We start from the raw sequence: 19,075 nt of genomic DNA, 5'->3' as shown, positions 1-19,075 counted from the left end.
TACAGAAAAGAGGTCTAACAAATGTAAACTGATTTATTAATTTATTAATTTTTTTATCTTTTTTTTTTTTTGTTTGTTTTTTTACATTTTTTATTTCAGGAATTTTATGGAATCAATTTAATTGACTGATTTCTCAGTTTAATCAACATAATTTTAAAAAGTGTGTTGCGTTAATTTGATTTGTTCATTTTTAATTATTGATTATGATTCATCTTCCCGTGGGCTCACCACCTGCAGGAGGGACCGTAAGGGACGGTGCTGTGAGGATTGGGCAGCAGTCGAAGGCGGGGGCCTGCTTAGACTGCTTCCCCCGCGACCCGGATTACGGATAAGCGGGAGAGAATGAATGAATGAATGAATTATGATTCATTTTTACTTTATTTAGATATATTTTATTTAAGCCAAACATTGACATTTTATTTTGAATTGTTTGAAAAAATGTGAACTGTTGTTCGTATATGTTAATAATAGTAAAAAATTATACAAAAAAAGAAAGACAAGCAATTATATTAAAAGTTTTGCATACTGTATTTTCTCCCTAACTGTATTGAAATTGAACTGAACCCTGACTTAAAAATCACCCCTACCAACTACTATATTTCTTGTACCATATGCTCAACAGTAATAAAATAATATTAACTATTAGAAATGCTTGCTCACTATTCCTAAACCAAAACCAGCCCAATATATCAACAAATACTCGATAGGGAAAATTAGCAAGTGCTACCGAGTGCCAATCACCAGATTTTCCTCCGAACGCATGGCTTGTACATTAAACAAGTTCCTGAGTTCCTCACTCAGGAACAACAGAGCAGACCAAACAAAAATGTCGTGCATCAGGGTCTATCCGAAGGCCTGTTTATTCAGCTCACAAGTACCTATAAAATAAAAAAGAAGCTCCTGGTACCATTATACAATATATTTAGCCCTAAAGAGCATCATGGACACAAAGTGTAGCTGTAATGCATGTGAGCAAATTGGTGTGTTTCCATATATTCTTCTGTAAGCAAAACAGAATCAGAGACCAAATTGGGTTTGATTCAAGTCGACATTGAAAACAAATCTGAAGCCACAGTGGGCACAGTAGAAGTAGGAGAATGGCATAACAATACCTGATCTGTTTTTAAACCCTGCACCTTTGAACACCAGGCAGCCAACAAGTGGCTAAGACAACTCTTATTTTCTTTCTCACACAGAAACAATAAAGCAATGAATTATACATTTCGAATAAAGCAACCAAAACTGGCTGTCAAGTGATAGAAGTAACTAAACAATGCACTTTTTATTCCTTTACAGAATTCCCCTGATATTGTTGACTATTTAAATACATGCTGCCAAAATTCTCCTGTGTGTTCATGGGACCATGGCAAGTGAAACCGTCACAGGGGAGGTTGGATTTATTTACGCACATTGAAAATATTTACTAAAAGCTTCTTTCTTTTCATTTATTTTTTTTACAGCATTATGATAATAGGCTGTATATTAACTTATTGGGAGAAAAACGGTAGTTCTATGTGAAATCAAAAAATAGCACCTCTGCGAAAAGATTCGAGCGTGGGATTGGTAGCCGAATCAGGTTTCTCCTTTCCAAGCATCGAAGAATCTTCCACTATGCGGGGGGTCACCCCTTACTATTGTGTAAAATTTTCGCATTAAAGTGCTTGCAGAAAGCTGCCCGTCTCACCCCCCCATACAGTCGCAATCTCACTCTGGGGACAAACTCATTTTGGACACCAAGTGGCTTGCATTTCAGAAACATGTTACACATTGATCCTTAGTGTGATTCAATAATGGACTCCAAATCTCAAGACGTATTACTGATTTACTAGAGATCTATAAATATACACACAATAAGAAGAAAGACAAAACCGTGAGTAACAATAGTCATTGAAAATCACCATTCCTTGACCCACACACTTCTCCAAAAGTGATGAATGATAAAGTATTGAGTAAACTTTTCAAGTATCTGCATTTCAATTTGAAAAACTTCTACTTCACTACATAATAATGCATAATACTTTTTACTCCACTTCATTCCATAAATTATGTCATTTCTCTCTACACTGAAGTGAATACATAAACAGCGTTGAATAAGAAGCTGTGGTGAGATCACGAGCGTAACCCCACGGGTCTTACATAGAGTAAAGATTCTTTCTTTGTGTGTGTTACTATAGAAATTTTTATTTTTTAAGTCTGATGTGCAGGAGAATGGAGCACTGAATTGCATCAATTATACAAATATAGTTCTCACAGTACTTTTGATACTCGAGTATGTTGAACAGCCAGTACTTTTGTCATTTTATTCAAGTGGAAATGTAAATGCGGTACTTTCATTGAAATAATGTTTAAGCAGGAGATTAATAATTTTGCTCAAGTACAGGAATGGGGTACTTCATCCACCACTAGTCTTTACACTCTCGTTGTAAATCAGCAGCTTTTTTTTAAATAAAAAATGCGAAGTAATTGTGGTGTAAATGAATGTCGCACAGAGGTTAAGCGTAATGAGTCCTGCTCATAACAATTAGGTGAACTCGACTATTGAATGGTGGTAACATTCCACTATGGAACCCTGCATGACCAAACTTATTCATTTAAGGCACTGCGTAGAAAATTGTAGCCTGTGAAACAGTTGATTTATTTCATGGCTTTACATAACTGTCTTGTTTCTCTTTATGTAAAAGTTCCAAGTTGTCTGTCCAAACGTAATGTTTTAGGAGCAGGAAATCTTTCCCATTTTTCCTGCTTCTGACACATCAAGTTTGGGGACAAAATAGCCTAGCCATTAAGAGGTGCCGTGGTGAAGAAATAATCGGTGTTATAAACATCATCGGTCATAAAGGCAAGCGTAAGTATTTGAGCGAGTTTGAAAAGGTCCAAATTGTGATGTCTAGACGACTGGGTCAGAGCATCTCCAAAACTGTAGCTCTTATAAAGTGTTTCAGGTCTGCAGTGGTCAGTATCAATCAAAAGTGCTCCAAGGAACGAACAGGGGTGAACCTGAAACAGGGTCATTAACGGCCGAGGCTAATTGATGGAGCGAAGGCTGGTCTGTGTGGTCCGATCCAACAGACACGTTCCTGTAGCTCAAACTGCTGAATAAGTGAATCCTTGTTTTGATAGAAAGGTTTGTTGCGTATGGGGCTGCGTAGCCACAGACCAGTCATGGTGCCCTTGTTGACCCCTGATCTCAATTCAATCAAGCATCTGTTGGATGTGCTGGACAAACAAGTCCGATCCATGGAGGCCCCACCTCACAACTTACAGGACTTTAAGGATCCTTGGCCTTGGTGCCAGCTACCACAGCATACCTTCTAGTTTGGGGGTGGAGTCCATGCATTGATGGGTCAAGACTGTTTTGGCAGCAAATGGGGGACTAAAACAATATTAGGCATGTGGTCATATACACATGTACATACATTTGCACACATACAAATGCAAAGAAGGCGGTTTATGGATGTGGTGATGGAAGACATGCAGATGGTCGGTTTGAAAGAAGCAGATGTAGAGGACAGAATGATATGGAGCTAGATGATGCACTATGGTGACTCCTAAAGGGAGCAGACAAAAAAAGAGACAAAGATATATAATATCTATATATACCTGGAGTATTGGAGGACTAGTAGTTGATGTCCAGTGCAAACCACCGACTCTGTTAGCTTATGATTTCATGAAGTGATCTACTTACAACTCTTGCAGAAGTTGCCTTCACATTCACTATGCTCTGTAAGCAGCATAACTGATATAGACCGACTGATGCAAAGTGGCAGCTTAACGTCGGCATAATAGCCAAACTGAGAGAATACGCTTGGCTTCACTCCCCCAGACCCCGCCTCCACTCCGAGGGCACTCAGAAAGCAATGCAGCTGCGATTTGCGAAACACAATCACTTACAATATTCACAATCCGGAATGCGGTAATGACGTACAGCCCTAACAATGTTATAAGGCAACAGTAATGTAAAGCCCTGATTTGTTGATGCAATTGATTATCTTCTGTGGGGAAAAAAACAAAAGGCAGCACTGAGCATTTTTCTGCCTGCTGCAGGAAGCCATTATCAGAAACAAGCGATGTGTTGGGGGAAAAAAAGAGCATTTAATCTAATTCTAAGCAGGCCTGCGCTGTTTACAATAACAGTTATTAGTGTCCTGTGGCAGTCGTTTGCTCTTAAGTGGGTCCTCTGTAATGCAATGTTTTTATCAGATTAAACATCACTTTTCACTCTTGCATTTGCAGAAGTGCGGTAGTGCACAAATATGTAAAGAAGGCATGCAGGTGCGAATATAGATTGGACAGCTTCAAGCAGCTATCTGTAATTGATTCTTTTCCACTTCTTCAGTGGTTTTTTTTAGATTTAAATGAAGCACTTGTGGTTGAAGAGATTTATGCAGGACACTTTCGCTCTTCTACTCAAACGTTGGCAAACCAAGTGTTCGTGCAACTCAATATGGACTGTACCAATAGTTTATGGTTGCCACTAGAGTTTGGAGTAGAGTTAGCCACTTGGGTTAGTATTAGCCACTCAGATTAGGGTTAAAGTTGCCAATAACAGTAGAATAATTTTAGGATTAGCCACTCAGATCAGGATTAGGGATGCCACTTACAGTAGATTAGTTTTAGGGTTAGCCACTCAGATTAGGGTTAGGCATGCTATTTACAGTAGATTAGTTTTAAGGTTAGCCACTCAGTTTAGGGTTTGGGTTGCCACTTACAGTAGATTAGTTTTAGGGTTGCCACTTGAGTAAGGTATAGGGTTAGGGTTGCCAATAAGATTAGGGTTAGGGTTAACCACTGAGATTAGGGTTAGGGTTGCCACTTACAGTAGATTAGTTTTTGGGTTAGCCACTTAGATTAGGTTTAGTGTTGCCACTTGAGTAAGATATAGGGTTAGGTTTAGCCACTTGGGTTAAGATTAAGGTTAGGGCTGCTATTTGGGTTAGTGGTAGGATTAACTCTAACTCGCTGTTTGGCTCTCTAGGGTTGCCATTTGGGTCAGGGTTGCCTCTATTCTAAACACTGATATGTTTTAGTTCTAGTTATAATTTTCACTCCATTTTAAAAAGTAAATATTTTCCATTGTGTAAAGTCAATAAACGTCAGGCGGAATTGACACGGGTCGAAGCGTCTTACATTTTGTTCATGCGCAGTACAGGGACATATATACATGATATTGTAAGTGTGATTTGTTTTTTGAAGAAGATGCTGTTTTCCAATTTATCCGGATTAGTGTAGAGGTAGCCTATGTTACAGGGATCCCACTGAGAGAAATGAAGTTTCTTGGAGGATCTGCAGCCACACACTTGTGTAAATGATGTGGTGTATCAGTGGCTGTAGATGTGGTTGTAGCCATATATCTGTCCACACATCAAATTAAATTTAGGAGGAAAAATTAAACTGGCTATAAAATAGCATGTGCAGCCGGCTGCGTTTTCATTAACTCGGTGTAAGGGAATAAATATGTCACTGTTGTAAACGTACTTTCCCTCCCAGATATATGGACAAGGTGCATCAAGAAATAAATAATATTGGGTGGGATCTCATTTTCAATGTTTCACCTAATGGTTATTTATAATATGATAATATATAAAAAAAAAAAAAAAAAAAAATTTGTTATACATTTAACCCGTTGCACGTTTTTTATGTCTCCGACATGATGTAATTCTATTTTTGTATGAGCACGATTGTCCTAAAACCTGGAGGACAAGCTTCAGATCTAAACGGTGGTGTTTGTATCAATTTAGAGATCAAATGACATGAAGAACTAAAAAGGTGTCTGCTTAAGGTTGAGCCATTTATTGTCCTTTGTAATTAACCTGTAATTGGATGTTATCAAAGACATTGCTTTCTGAACATGTTCTACTACAGTTGAGGGGGGTTTTTTTTGGTGTTTTTTTCTATAACAGAAGTTCTGACAGTAGTTCTGGCTGCAAGGACAACATCCTGCTCCGAATACAGTGTCGTTTCTATAGTTAAAAATCATTTACAGGAGCCTGTGGTTGATGCTCTACATCGTTAAAAACAGCATGCTACACTGATATAGACAAAAGTAGACATCTGACTTTTGCAGCCATATTTGACTCTGAATTGGATAAACTAGGATGCTGTCTGCACCCCAGGGTGGGCGATATGAGCCAAACTTCATACTGCAATATTTTCCACTGTCCAGACGATAAATTATGATATGAGAAAAAAAATGTCAAATCACATTAAGCATTAACGCTTATTAAAATATGAAACAATATTACAAATATTTACGGCTGGGAATCTCGGATCTTGGCTTCAGAGTTTGAATCAACCATGTCCTTCGCTATGTGACATGTTATTGCACTTACGTATGTCTTATCCTTTTTTTCCACACAACACACGTGACAAATTGCATAGTATTGTTTATTGGTCGATGTCATAGATTTTGAACTCAAACCAGCTCCATATGACAGAGGAGCCTCCCTTTTTTTTAACCAGTTCATCTTCACACTCTTCAACATTCTGTATGACTTTGTGTGTTCGCTCATCTTGTTTCCTTTTGGTCTGCCTAATTTTAATCTCACGAGTTTGTAAACTGCCTATGCACGCTTGTTTGTTGCTGTTGTGTGTTTGATTGCCTACTCTATTTATTTGGATTGTTCCAATTTTGTCTGTGTTTGGTTCCTAATGCCTGTATAGTAAGGAATTGGACACAATAGAGACCAAAATGTTAAACGTTCAGCCTCGACCCAGTATCGTCATTACCCACATAGCAAAATTGGTTTGGCCCAATGATGGGCCAGACAAACCACTTTCACTTGGCCCAAAATACAGCCATGAATTACGGTACATGACTGGACCAGGTCTTGATGCCAGAACTCGGGCCACACATGACCCGTGGCATAGCCATATCTCAGCCAAATGTATGACTATAGCTGGCCCTATTCTGGTCCTATGTATGGCTAAACAATTGAATGAATTAGATAAGCTACAACAACAGAAGACCACATAAGTGTATACCAAGAACAGGAATCTAAAGCTATCAAGAGCACAGACTCACCTGGAGTGTTCAGTTAAATAAATGAAATAAAAAAAAAACATCTGGTCTTTATTTAGACTTCAACTGTTTAGCTGTTGTCTGTATCAGTACACTAGGCAACAGATTAACTGTGGATAGGACAAACTTCCTACACAATTGCTCACTTTTCACACACTCATTCACAAACTAATACATAGCTCAGTGGCTAAGATGTTGGATTTCTGATTGGAAGCTTGCGAGTTCAAATCCCACCTCCGCTAAGCTGCCACTGCTGGGTCTTTGAGCACGGCCCTTAACCCTCAACTGCTCAGTTGTTTGAATGAGATAATTGTGAATAAGAGCGTCTGCCAAATAGTGTAAATGTGAATGTATATAACCAGGGCAACCCACTTGAAAATGGAAAGAACACACTGAACTTCACACACAGAAGTCAAAGCTCAGGATTGTTTATACAGTATTTTAGTGGAATTCCTTGTCATTGTATATGTAGTAACATTGGCTTTGGATAAGTCTTCAAACAGCTGATATTGGGGAAATATTAATAACACATTATTAAGAATATTAACATTTGGTTACTTTAAAATGGCAAAATTTCACGCCTAAAATTAAATTTATGCAAAATATACGTTTATGTACACCCACTCTTCACTCTCCTGACATCTAGAAAGAGGTAATGAAGCATTCCAGACTGTGTAATATTTTCTTTTTACAACACACGTGACCACTCAGTACAAAGAGACTGGACTGACACACACAAATGAAGAAACTCAAAATTGCTGCTAAAACAGTTTTTACATACAAGTATTTATCAGTGGTGGGCTGTCAGGAAAGCCTTCTCTGCTGGCCTAAACACTATCAGAAGCACTGACCTAAATTTACAACCTAAATTGTAATATTTGTTTAATGAAATTGTATTAATTTATTCTCAACAGTTCATTATTTTCATTTCGTTGCGTTTCTTTTGACTAAACTGCCAAGTACGTGTATGTGGATGTTAAATTTGTTCAATCAGATTTCAACCTCTATGTGCTGCCATGTCAATCTAATTTGCCCAGAGCCTTTAAAATCAGTAGTGCTGGCCTTTTTACCTCAGTCTCTATTAGCTATGGGTTTGTTTTTCCTTAACCAATCGAATTTCATATTCGCCTCAAAGGGCAGTTAGCTGGACCAGAATAGCGTCAGCATTTTTTCATCTTCTCATTGGTTGGTCAGAGGGAAACTCTTAAACACAAGTTTGACTGGCAAAACATGTCTGTAGCTCTGCACACATTAATACATCTGAGTTAGACTTTTTTTATACCTACGGAGGAAGAGAAATTGATTTGGTCTCGGACATACTTAAAAATACATTTTCCAGAAAAGCTAGACATTGTGAGGAGTTTGGCCAACCCTGAAGCTAGCTAGCTTGTCTCAGCCCAGTTTGTTCTCCACATCCAGACCAGTGAATACGAGGGGTATCACTGGCTTACAGCCTCTGAAGAGCGCTGCAAATTATGAATCTGCATCTCTGGTGAGTAGGTTGTATTTTATTTAAATTTTTTTAAGTTTTTGTCATGTTATTAGACAAATATGGATTCTGAACTGCTCCAGATGATGTAGGTGCATTTGCATGATCACAAACCTTCTACAGTGTCAGTGTGTTTTGTTTATTTTGGATAGCTTTTGTGCTATATTTTGTCTCTTTGTGTTGTCTTATAGAGCACCTTGGTCCTGGGAAAGTTTGATTTCACTGTGTACTGTACTATATAGTGTTGGAATAGAAATATACGCCTACTTGACTTAATATCAACTTGCATGCTAGCAATGCTGTATATGAAACTACAATGCTTTCTCCTGTCATTCCCTTTCTCTTTTTCGTTTGGCCTAAGAACTCGCTAGCAATTTGAAAACTCGCATTAGCGATGTTTACGATGATTGCGCTTATTTAGTCGGTGTAGTGCAGCAGCCCTAAAGGTCCCTGAGAATCAAAGCGCACCCCTAACAATCATCTCTTACAAACGGCCAAAACAGGAAAGACGGAAAGGCAAGAACGGAGCCAAACGGCTGGGGAAATGTGGCGTGTCATGTAATGGCACTTCGCTCTAGTGCAAATTGAATTCAAAATGTCCATCCACCCCAGAACGGACAGGCGGATTAGAGCGAGATGCAATTCTGTTTTTTTATCGCCTTAAGTGCCTTAGGAAAAAAAAAAAACCCTGAGAGCTGTGGAATGAGTAGCCAGCTTGCTTAGAGTATTCTGATTTTAATACAAAATATCTAGAAGTTGTGCGTAGTGGGGACTTAATTCTCTGTCAAAAGATTTACTCGTAGGAATCTTTAATACCCGCATGGCACAGAGTAGGGGAAAGCAGCCATAATAGGAATGCAGTCTAGCTGAGGAGTAGGACAATATACAATCTGTGGCACACGTCTCAGCCGTGGATTAATGACTGTACCGTGAGGACTGAGCTCGGCTTTGTAGCCTTGTAGCTTAGCACATATTTCTACTCACCAACAGGCTGACTGACTGGTCCCCTTTGTTAAAATGCATATAATATATCACTACGTTTTACACACATATTCAGATGCTCACTCCATCTATTCCATCCTTCGGTCTTAGAAAAGTTTTTACTCATAAGCTGCCTCATGTGCTAGCTTGTGCAGTTTTATATAATGATTTTTTTTGTTTAGGCATCTTTAATCAACGACCGTCTTCAAAACGTGCAACATAAAAGGTTCTCACTATCAGGTAATAGCATGAGGTGAAGTAACGGATGTTATGCAGAAGTGGATTTTATAGGTTACCGCAGCCATTTTTATAATGTATCGGGTTGCCATTTGCAGCAAAACCGAGCATTTAATATTGAACGGTTCGACGACTGTCTTTTACGACTTTTCAGCCAGAAATGGTTAAATGCCTTAAAACATTCAAAATAAACGAGTAGGAATGGGCAATGAACGGAAAACCTTTTCATAAAACACAAGGTTGTGCTGTTAAAAAGAAAATAAACAACAGCCGGTGGTGTAATGTGGCCCGATGTGAAGAAGAGTAACTGTCAAAACGCTGGAGTTTATTATTTTTCCGATAAAAGCATATCCTGAAGTGTTCAGTTACGGAGGCAATATTAAGCAGTTTATTTATTTGTTTATTTGCATACTTACGAAATGTAGAGTCTCTCTCTCTCTCTCTCTCTCTCTCTCTGTATGTATATATATATATATATATATATATATATATATATATATATATATATATATATATATATATATAAACCATGTCGCAATTCTAAAAACATCAATACAATACAAAAACGCAATATAACAATGTGTGGCATTAAGGAGAAAGAGGCATTTCACATATGGAGGATGAATACCATTTTACTAAAGCAAGCTCCAAACCTCTACACTACAACCGCACCTACATCATCTGGAGCAGTTCAGAATCAATATTTGTCTAATAACATGACAAAAACATTAAAAATGAAAATAAAATACAACTCCCCACCAGAGATGCCGACTCATAATTTGCACCGCTCCACAGAGGCTGTAATCCAGTGCTACCACTCGTATTTACTGGTCTGGAAGTAAAGAACAAACTATTTCCCAGGCTGAGACAAGCTAGCTAGCTTCTAGGTTAGCCGACCTTTCCTCAAGATGCCTAGCTTTTCTTGAAAATGTATTTTTAAGTATGTCTGCGACCAAATCAATTTCTCTTCCTCCGTAGGCATAAAAAAGTCTAACTCAGATGTATTAATGTGTGCAGAGCTACACACGTGTTTTGCCAGTCGAACTTGGCTGCATTAGTTTCCCTCTGACCACCCAACCAGAGGATGGAAAAATGCTGACGCTATTCTTGGCCATCTAGCTGGCCCTGTGAGGAGAATATTAAAAAAACAGAGCCATTTATTAAGGAGACACTGGTAAAAAGGCAGAACAGACTTTGAAGGCCCTGGGCAGATTAGATTGACATGGCAGCACATAGAGGCTGAAATCTGAATTGACAAAAAATCTAACATCCACATACACGTACTGGAACAAGTGCAGCCAAGAGAAATGCTATGAAATGAAGAGAATAAAATAATAATTTATTTTGGGAATAAATTAATTACATTTCATGGAACAAATATTAGAATTTAGGTTGTAAATGTAGGTCAGTGCCTTTTGATAGTGTTAAGGCTAGCGAAGAAGACTTTGCTGGCCCTGACCGCGCCCCACTGGTTTCCAATCTACTGTTGTCAACTTCTCTGCCAATCACACAAATTTTTCTCTCCCTTGTTTTTCTAGGTATATTTTAAACGAGATGGTGAGCTGATTGAAGTGATCCCTTACATCTCGCCGACGGCAGCCGATGAAGGAGGAGGCTCAGCAGGTGTGCGCCGAGCAAGGCCTCTGATCAGCAGGGATCTGGATGACACCAAAATGCAGAAATCGCTGTCTCTGCTCGGACGCCTGTACACTGAGAGTCCGAGAAGGAGCTACGCGGCCCGGCAGACACGTTACGAGACCAGTCCGGCTACAGAGGCTATCCCGGAAACAGTGGTGAGCCGCGAGTTCCCTCATTGGGTGCAGAGCGCCGATCCGGCCTACTTCTTCAGCAACACCCACCTCCCACAAAGCGATGGTTCTGTGACTGTGCAAGCCAGGCTCACGTGGACCCTGAACCCTCAGATGGACAATGACGCCCTGTTCAGCTGTGAGGTCAAACACTCAGCCCTCTCCATGCCTATGCAAACTGAAGTCACTTTGGGTGAGTAATAGTTCATCAGTATATAAGCTGGTTGTGGTTCATTGTTATTTCAAGACTTTATTTAATGGTTGATCTTCATTGAACCTTTATAATCAGTGTGCAGGATGTAAAGGAGATGAATTGTTTAAAAGACTTATCAAGGGTTAACCTCGAGGTCACTGCAAAGCACCATGTCTAAAATGTGCAAGCAGGCAAACAGTTTCGAATATAATGAAGTCAAACGACTTTGTCATACCACTGCCAACCAAGGTCATGGAAGTAGGATATCGTCAGCGTATGGGATGGTTGATGAACCTTAATGTTACTGTTGAAAACTTGTGGTGCATGCATGCAAGTTATAAGGTCAAACGCTCCCTGGCTGTTCCTGGGTGAATAGTCATTTAAAACCATAGTTGAGAGGGACAGAGAATGGAAATTAATGGTTTTGCAAACTGATCATGGGTTAAATTTAAGGTCGTAATACAGTTTTTTTTGTCTGAAATGTACAAGCAGCCAAACAAATCCAAACATAATGAAGTCAAATGCTTTCTTCATGCCTATATGAGCCTAGGCCATGCTTGGCAAGTAAGATATCATAAGTTTATGGAGCGGTCGTTGCTTTACTGCTGAGTTGAGACCAAATGAAGATTCATAGCATTTGGTCAACCTCAAGGTTATCTTTAAAACCTCATATTAAATGTGCTCATGCACCCTACATACTAAGGTCCAATATTCGGTTGGCTTTATATCTGGGTAAAGAGGGTTGTTTAAACTCTTAAATAATGATTTACACCAAACTTGGTGAGCGGCTGCGAAATCGTAGATTCATTTGAAAAGATCAAAACTCTGCCATCTCTGCACTAGCTGACTGGATTAAGGAGGATTTCGGAAGTCGAAAACGTGCCTTAGTGTTGATATAATGCCAAAATTGAAGGGCTATGGATTTGCAGACTTACTATAGATTAAACCCAAGGTCACCCAACGTGCTTGAAGGGTACAAGCAGCCAAGTACATACAAACAAAAGTCTCCATGCCTGTGCAGACATCACTAATGCTGCTTGAGTTATCATCAGTTTTAAAACTGATTTCCTGCTAAATAATCGGTAAATCTCAGGGCTCTGGGCGGCAATGTGATCTATGGAGGTTCATGAATGACTATGCAGGGTAATTAAAAACCACATCAGAAGCAACACTGGTAGAGTTGAGAGCATGCCAGGGCAAATAGTGTACAGAGTTTTGGAGAAGATTGAGAACCATGTTAGTAAAAACTAGAGATCAAATTTGAAAATTTGCCAGTAAAAAACTATTCTTTAAAAGTCAAAGCCACTTTAAAATGTGATGCTTTGGAATGTATAAGTGCCCAAACATGGTAAAATCTGTGAAAATCTGAATCAAACACTTGCTCCTTGTCAGTTCAGCCCAGATCATGCTCAGTGTGTGGAATATGATCGAGTTATCCCACGTTTGTGTTTTGGCATGGTATTTATTGAATCTCAAAGACGAAAGGTGCTTTATTTTTGTCACATGTACTTTACAGCACAGTGGTGAAATTCTTTTTTGGCATATCCGAGCAATGTTTGGAAGCTGGGGTCAGGAGTGCAGGGTCAGCCATGATGTCCCTGGAGCTTTGAGGTTAAGGGCATTGCTCAGTAGCCCATGAGTGGCAGCGGAAGGTCATGAGTGGAACTCCTGACCTTCCGATCAGAGCCCAGAGCCTTAAACACTAAGCTACCACTTCCACAAGTTCTGGATGAATCTAAAATAAACTAAGAAAAGATTGGAAGGTTTAGCAGCTTAATAATTGATTAAACTCAAGGTTCCCTTAACTGTGAAAGCCTGAAGGGTACAACTGGGCAAATTAATTCAATCAGAAAACTCCTCTGCTATCCATGGTTATAAAAACATGATAGATGGTGGAATGCAGGTATTTGTCTAACACAGAATAAAAAAATAGTAATTAACGAATGAAATAAAATTAAATAGAGTCCAAACAACATCTCAAATTCTTGTTTTTCTACCCCAATGTATAAGCAGTATTTTCACTCATTCCTACTTTAGCTTTTGAAGTAATAAGACAAAAAAACATCTTGTTCCCACACAGGAAAATCAAGACCTACTTGAAAGTTGACTGTTGTGTGTGTTGAGTGTTGAGACACTGGAAACTCCTCCTAAAATGCTAAATAAATGACTCCACAATGAAAACTTTACCGTATTGATGGTTATAAATTAGAGCCCTGCACGGGACTGTTTTCTTAATCCCCCTACTGCCTGCCTAGATTTTTGTGTCCACCCCCTTATAAGCTTATAAAGTTTGTGCAAAAATTTACACAAACGTTAGGGCTACGATTAATACTAACAGACATAAACCATTAAACTGATAAAATAAAATGAAGTAAAAAACACCTTGGGATTTTTTATTGTATTTTTTTTATTAAAAACTCTCAAACAACTTTTGAACAAACGAATAGTTTACTTTTTAAACCTTTCAACTAGCAGGATTTGCAGGATGCCGGGACTCCCGCTATATTTGTTTGACCGCGTACTCCCACCCGTGGCAAATCTAAAACCGCCAGGTCCCGCGAAATTGGAATTGCTATCCCAATCTCAATGCAGCACTCTATTATACAAATTTAGCATCCACCATAGAAATCCTATTAAAATTTTAATTCCTGCTTGACCCGACCAATCAGAATTGAGCATTTGTTGATGCAGTTGCCCAAAAACTGAAACAACCCTGACTTGTCTTTCCTTAAGTGCCCTTTGTGTTACCCTCGGTGACATAAAACTTCCACAGGCCTTATTATTTTCGGGACTGTTTGTCTTGCTGAAACCAGCATTTCTTGCGGAACCACCTAAATAAGTTGACCTTTGAACGCTGATCCGGAACGAGTTGAAGGGGAGCTCTTTCAAAAACCAGAGGGCAACAAACAAACCAAGCCGTCCGTAGTCATCGCTTTCTCTTGTCTTGTCCTCTACCTTCATTGATCTATCAGCATTGCATCTTTTTTACATCGCCCCTCTGACAGATGCATTTAGAGCAACTCTGACTTCCATTTGTTGTTTAATTGCATTACAGCCGGCCAGATTACAAGTCCGAACGCCGAATGCTGAGTCCTGCCGAGATTGACAGGCTAATACATTGTGCTGCCGGTGCGCTAGATTGAGTTAACTTACAACCATTATTGAAAAAGTCAACCTGAATTAGGCGAGTGGAGCGAGAATTGAACTACACGCTGGCCTCCGAGACGCCATTGTTGTAGATGCCAGAGTTATCCTGTGATAATAATAATAATCATTATAATAATAATAATAATTTACCTTGCTAATTGAGATGCTAGGCATGATAGTCTTTTTTTCATCGTTCTTTTTGCTGAAATTGATGCATTTGTATGCAGCTGATGTAGCGAGGCAATGCAGATATAAAGGCAACAGGTTTTTTTTTTTTCTCTTTCGTGGAGCACCGAACACAGAAATGGCTGTTAACGCTAAAACAAAGATGGCCTCCAGCCGATCCCATTATCATATCAAAAGCAGCACGTGCTCACACCTTTCCGTCTGTCAGCCGTGCGAAGCGGAAGACGAGCGATATGACGCAGGGCAAGCTAAGCTTCCTGACATGGGAAGAGTAATAGATGAAAGCGGAAGACATGTAGAGAGTGACCTGGAGTACAATGCTTTCTTTTTTTTTTTTATATTACATACTCTTTGTTGTCCTTTTCGTGTCTGGAGTTTTCATGATTGGCTCGGTTGATTCATATAAATATCACAGTGGTGTCTGGTTCTTACCAATGTTTGCTAAAATCAGTCACTCAGAACTGTCCAAAATTGCAATCTTTCAAAGTTTTACCAAAACACCAGGAAACATTATAGAGTTCCTTGTAGCAACTAGTTTTGTTTTTTCTTTTCTCAGTACAGGGAGAGTGTTTCAAATGTTCTTCTCTAGTGTTCACGCTAGTTTGTGTAGCAAGTTAAAAAGGAAAAGTTGTGCAAGTTCTTCCCATGTCCATATGGGTTTCCATCAGGTTATCAGGTTTTTTCCTACCTCCTAAAAACATGCTAATGAATTGGTTATGCTAAAATTCAAACAAAAGTCTAGCAGAGGTCTAAAGAGAAGCTGAAAATTATAATTTGAGTAAAAGTCTAGATAACTTATAAAAGTCTAGATAACTTACTGCAAAACATATTCCATTACAAGATAAATCTCACTGATTTTAAATTTAACACGAAGTAAGTCTTCGAGTATCTGATTCGAACAATACTTTGAGTATTTGCACTAGTCCTCAACACCAAGACACGTTTAAGTGAAAAGCCAAAACAGTTGATTTGTGAGGTATTATTTCCTTAAATACAAATTAAATTCTACACCTGAGCACTGCATTCACCAAGATCAACACCACAGCCTCTTTAACATGCCAGGATGAAACAAAGATCAAGCAAGTCAGTCAAAAAAAGAAAAAGTGGTAAATCAATCTTTTCAGATCATTTACAAATACAATGATTGTATCATGTCAAAAAGTAGAAGAACTATTAGTTGTTGTTAGTAGCAGAAAAAATGTGTGAGCGTAAGGTTTTTATGGAGTATGAAAAGGGCCAAATTGTGATGTCTAGACGACTGGTCTGCAGTGGTGGTCCCGGTCCCTGGTCTGCAGTGGTCAGTATCTAACAAAAGTGCTCCAAGAAAGGAACAGCGGTGGACGGGCGACAGGGTCATAGACGGCCAAAGCTCATTGATGCACGTGGGGAGCGAAGGCTGGTTCGTGTCGTCCGATCCAACAGACAAGCTCATGTAGCTCAAGCTGCTGAAGAAGTTAATGCTGTTGATGCTTCATGGGCCAGAACTGTTTTGGCAGCAAAAGGGGACCAACATAATATCAGGCAGGTGGTCATAATGTTATGGAGTGGAGAGTAAAAGTTGCTTATATCTTTGATACTCAGTAAAACTAGATGAAGCATACAATAATGAATACATTTAATCACATACTTTATACCACTGCTCTCTAGGCGTGAATCGGTTTATAGTGCCCTTGAACTGACAAGTGTGTATGACCATTTGGACTTTTGGATTGGCTCCAAGTTCACTTTGATAATTCTCTGTCAATCCTCTATCCAGCGATTTGCCCGAGCCAGATTTGTCTGATGTTTCTACGAATCTATGATGCTTTCAAAGCAGTGCCATGTGCCAATTTTTTATACTCTCTCTTTACACTACAACCAGACGGGAGAAAAATTAACAAGAAACCGGCGTCTCAGTGATGCTGTCTTATTCGAGACGTTGATTTATCTCGCCACCATGGTTTGGCTCCACTTATCCACTTAGAGAGACTCATAGCAAATCAATACGGAGTTCCTCTGACTGATCACTTTTATTTATTTTTTTCTATGATGAAACATTTCTATTCAAATGCAAATGGTCTGAATGATCAATGGACCCAGAATGACCCCCCCCCCCCCCCCACCCCCCGAACCATCCACCAAGATTGACCCAAGTGTTGGTTCAGCAAAGATGTAAAACTCAATGATGTAGGTAAGTCGTATGCTATGACCTTTGCAGTGACCACATCTCAACCCAATCAAACTCAGAGAGGAGATTTAGATTTGGATGTGCCCCTTTAATATCTTTTAAACCCTAACTGAGGTAATATCTTTTAAAAGAATGCACCTAAACCAGCTTTTAAGACTTGGTAGACTCAATGCCAAGGTTCATTGAGGTTGTTTAGAACACTTATGGTGAACCAACAAACATTTTTGGTTAAGACAATGTGACCAAAAAACCAGACAGTAACTCTTTCTCTAGGAACTACAAAGGGCTTTAAACCATGTCTCCTCAGAATGTTCTGGGTTAACCCCTCTCCAGAGCTTTGGTTTCACTGGTCTACATTTCACTACAGCATTCCCACAATTCCCGGTGAGTGTCATGCAAAATAAAGCATGAAAATGTCATCCGCATCGGAACAAGGCTTTCATTCCACATTTGCCCCACGAGAGGGTAAAGCTGGGGATCTTTATGGCGTCGAGAGTAAACCTGTGTCTACATGATAACAGCTGGAGAAAAAACGAAGTCACAGAAGCGTGCACCTACAAAAGGGCAGGGTAATTGTCCAAATGTTTGTTATTTTTGACGAGACATTTTCACCCTAGTGACTGATTTTCCGGGTACAGCTTCAGAGTAAGTGGATGAAGGACACGACCCCAGCTTTTCTTTATATTCATACTTATTTTCAAGTGTTTTGGATGTACAGTACATCACACAGAGATGCTATATACAAAATAATTAAATAACCAACCAATTAGTTTTATTAAATAAGTGTATTATGTGTATTTTTATTTTAGTTAATACTATATAATATAGGGCGCAAGTCATAAATGTAAATGTTCAGGAAAATGTATGAAACTGCAAATCTATTATAATAAAAATAAAACTAAATTGTTATTTTGATTGCAAAATATATTTGTTTTGATGCATAAATCTTTGAAAAATTGTTTTATTAATATCAGGGGCAATGTTCAACACATTTTGTATAAGGGGGTCCCTGCCCAATGCCTCTATTGCCTAAGGGGTCCTTGACCTAAAATATAATTGAAGGCTCCTGATATATAAAATTTGAATTTGTTTAGATTTTTTTTAATTGTTTTAATGAATATCTCATTCATTACTTTTTGAGCTTCTCTGTCATTACAATTCCTCTTACTCTATTTTGTCGAAGCAATTACTCCATTTTGGAAAAATGTATTTGGACACTTGATTTTTACAGCCATATTCAGTATGGTTCTACCACAAAGTTAGAAGCAACTGACAAGGATCTTCTATAGGTCTATAAATAATTGGTCAGGAAGGCTTTGGATTCAGTAACGTAAAATTTTCCCTACACTTGAAATAGGAGAACCCAAACCTGTTCCAGTATTACAGTACCCCTGTGCACAAATTCAGCTCCAAAAATATGATTTGATTAGGGTTGATCTTTAACTCCAACCCATGTAAACCATATCATTATATGTAACATACACATTCATACAGAGTAGAACATGTAGTAAAAAGTAAAAAGAATATAAGTTCATTCATAAAATAAATAAAATGATAAATAAAATACAATGAAAAAATATGGATGGATGGATGGATGGATGGATGGATGGATGGATGGATGGATGGATGGATGGATGGATGGATAGATAGATAGATAGATAGATAGATAGATAGATAGATAGATAGATAGATAGATAGATAGATAGATAGATAGATAGATATTGTGGATATCTTATTTATTATATTAATAATCATTATTATATATCATTATTTTGTATTTAATGCTTTGGAACATCTGTAAAAGGAGTTATCATTGAAGCTGTTTTATCAGTTATATTATATTAGCCAT

The 19,075-nt window shown here is 38.6% G+C and overlaps 1 protein-coding gene across 1 annotated transcript in view; it reads left to right on the top strand.

Annotated features, from left to right (window-relative positions):
• The window catches only part of igsf21a (immunoglobin superfamily, member 21a), a 333,388-nt gene that overhangs the window by 293,319 nt on the left and 20,994 nt on the right, over positions 1-19,075 (top strand). Inside the window, exon 6 of the mRNA XM_083535347.1 lies at positions 11,264-11,726. Coding sequence (XP_083391473.1) covers positions 11,264-11,726 — 463 coding nt within the window. The remainder of the gene's footprint in view (positions 1-11,263; positions 11,727-19,075) is intronic.

Source organism: Silurus aristotelis (assembly GCF_946808225.1).
Source record: "Silurus aristotelis genome assembly, chromosome: 29".
NCBI classification, from domain to species: domain Eukaryota; kingdom Metazoa; phylum Chordata; class Actinopteri; order Siluriformes; family Siluridae; genus Silurus; species Silurus aristotelis.
Note: the sequence above shows the minus strand (reverse complement) of the source record. Positions and strands in the feature narration are given on the sequence as shown.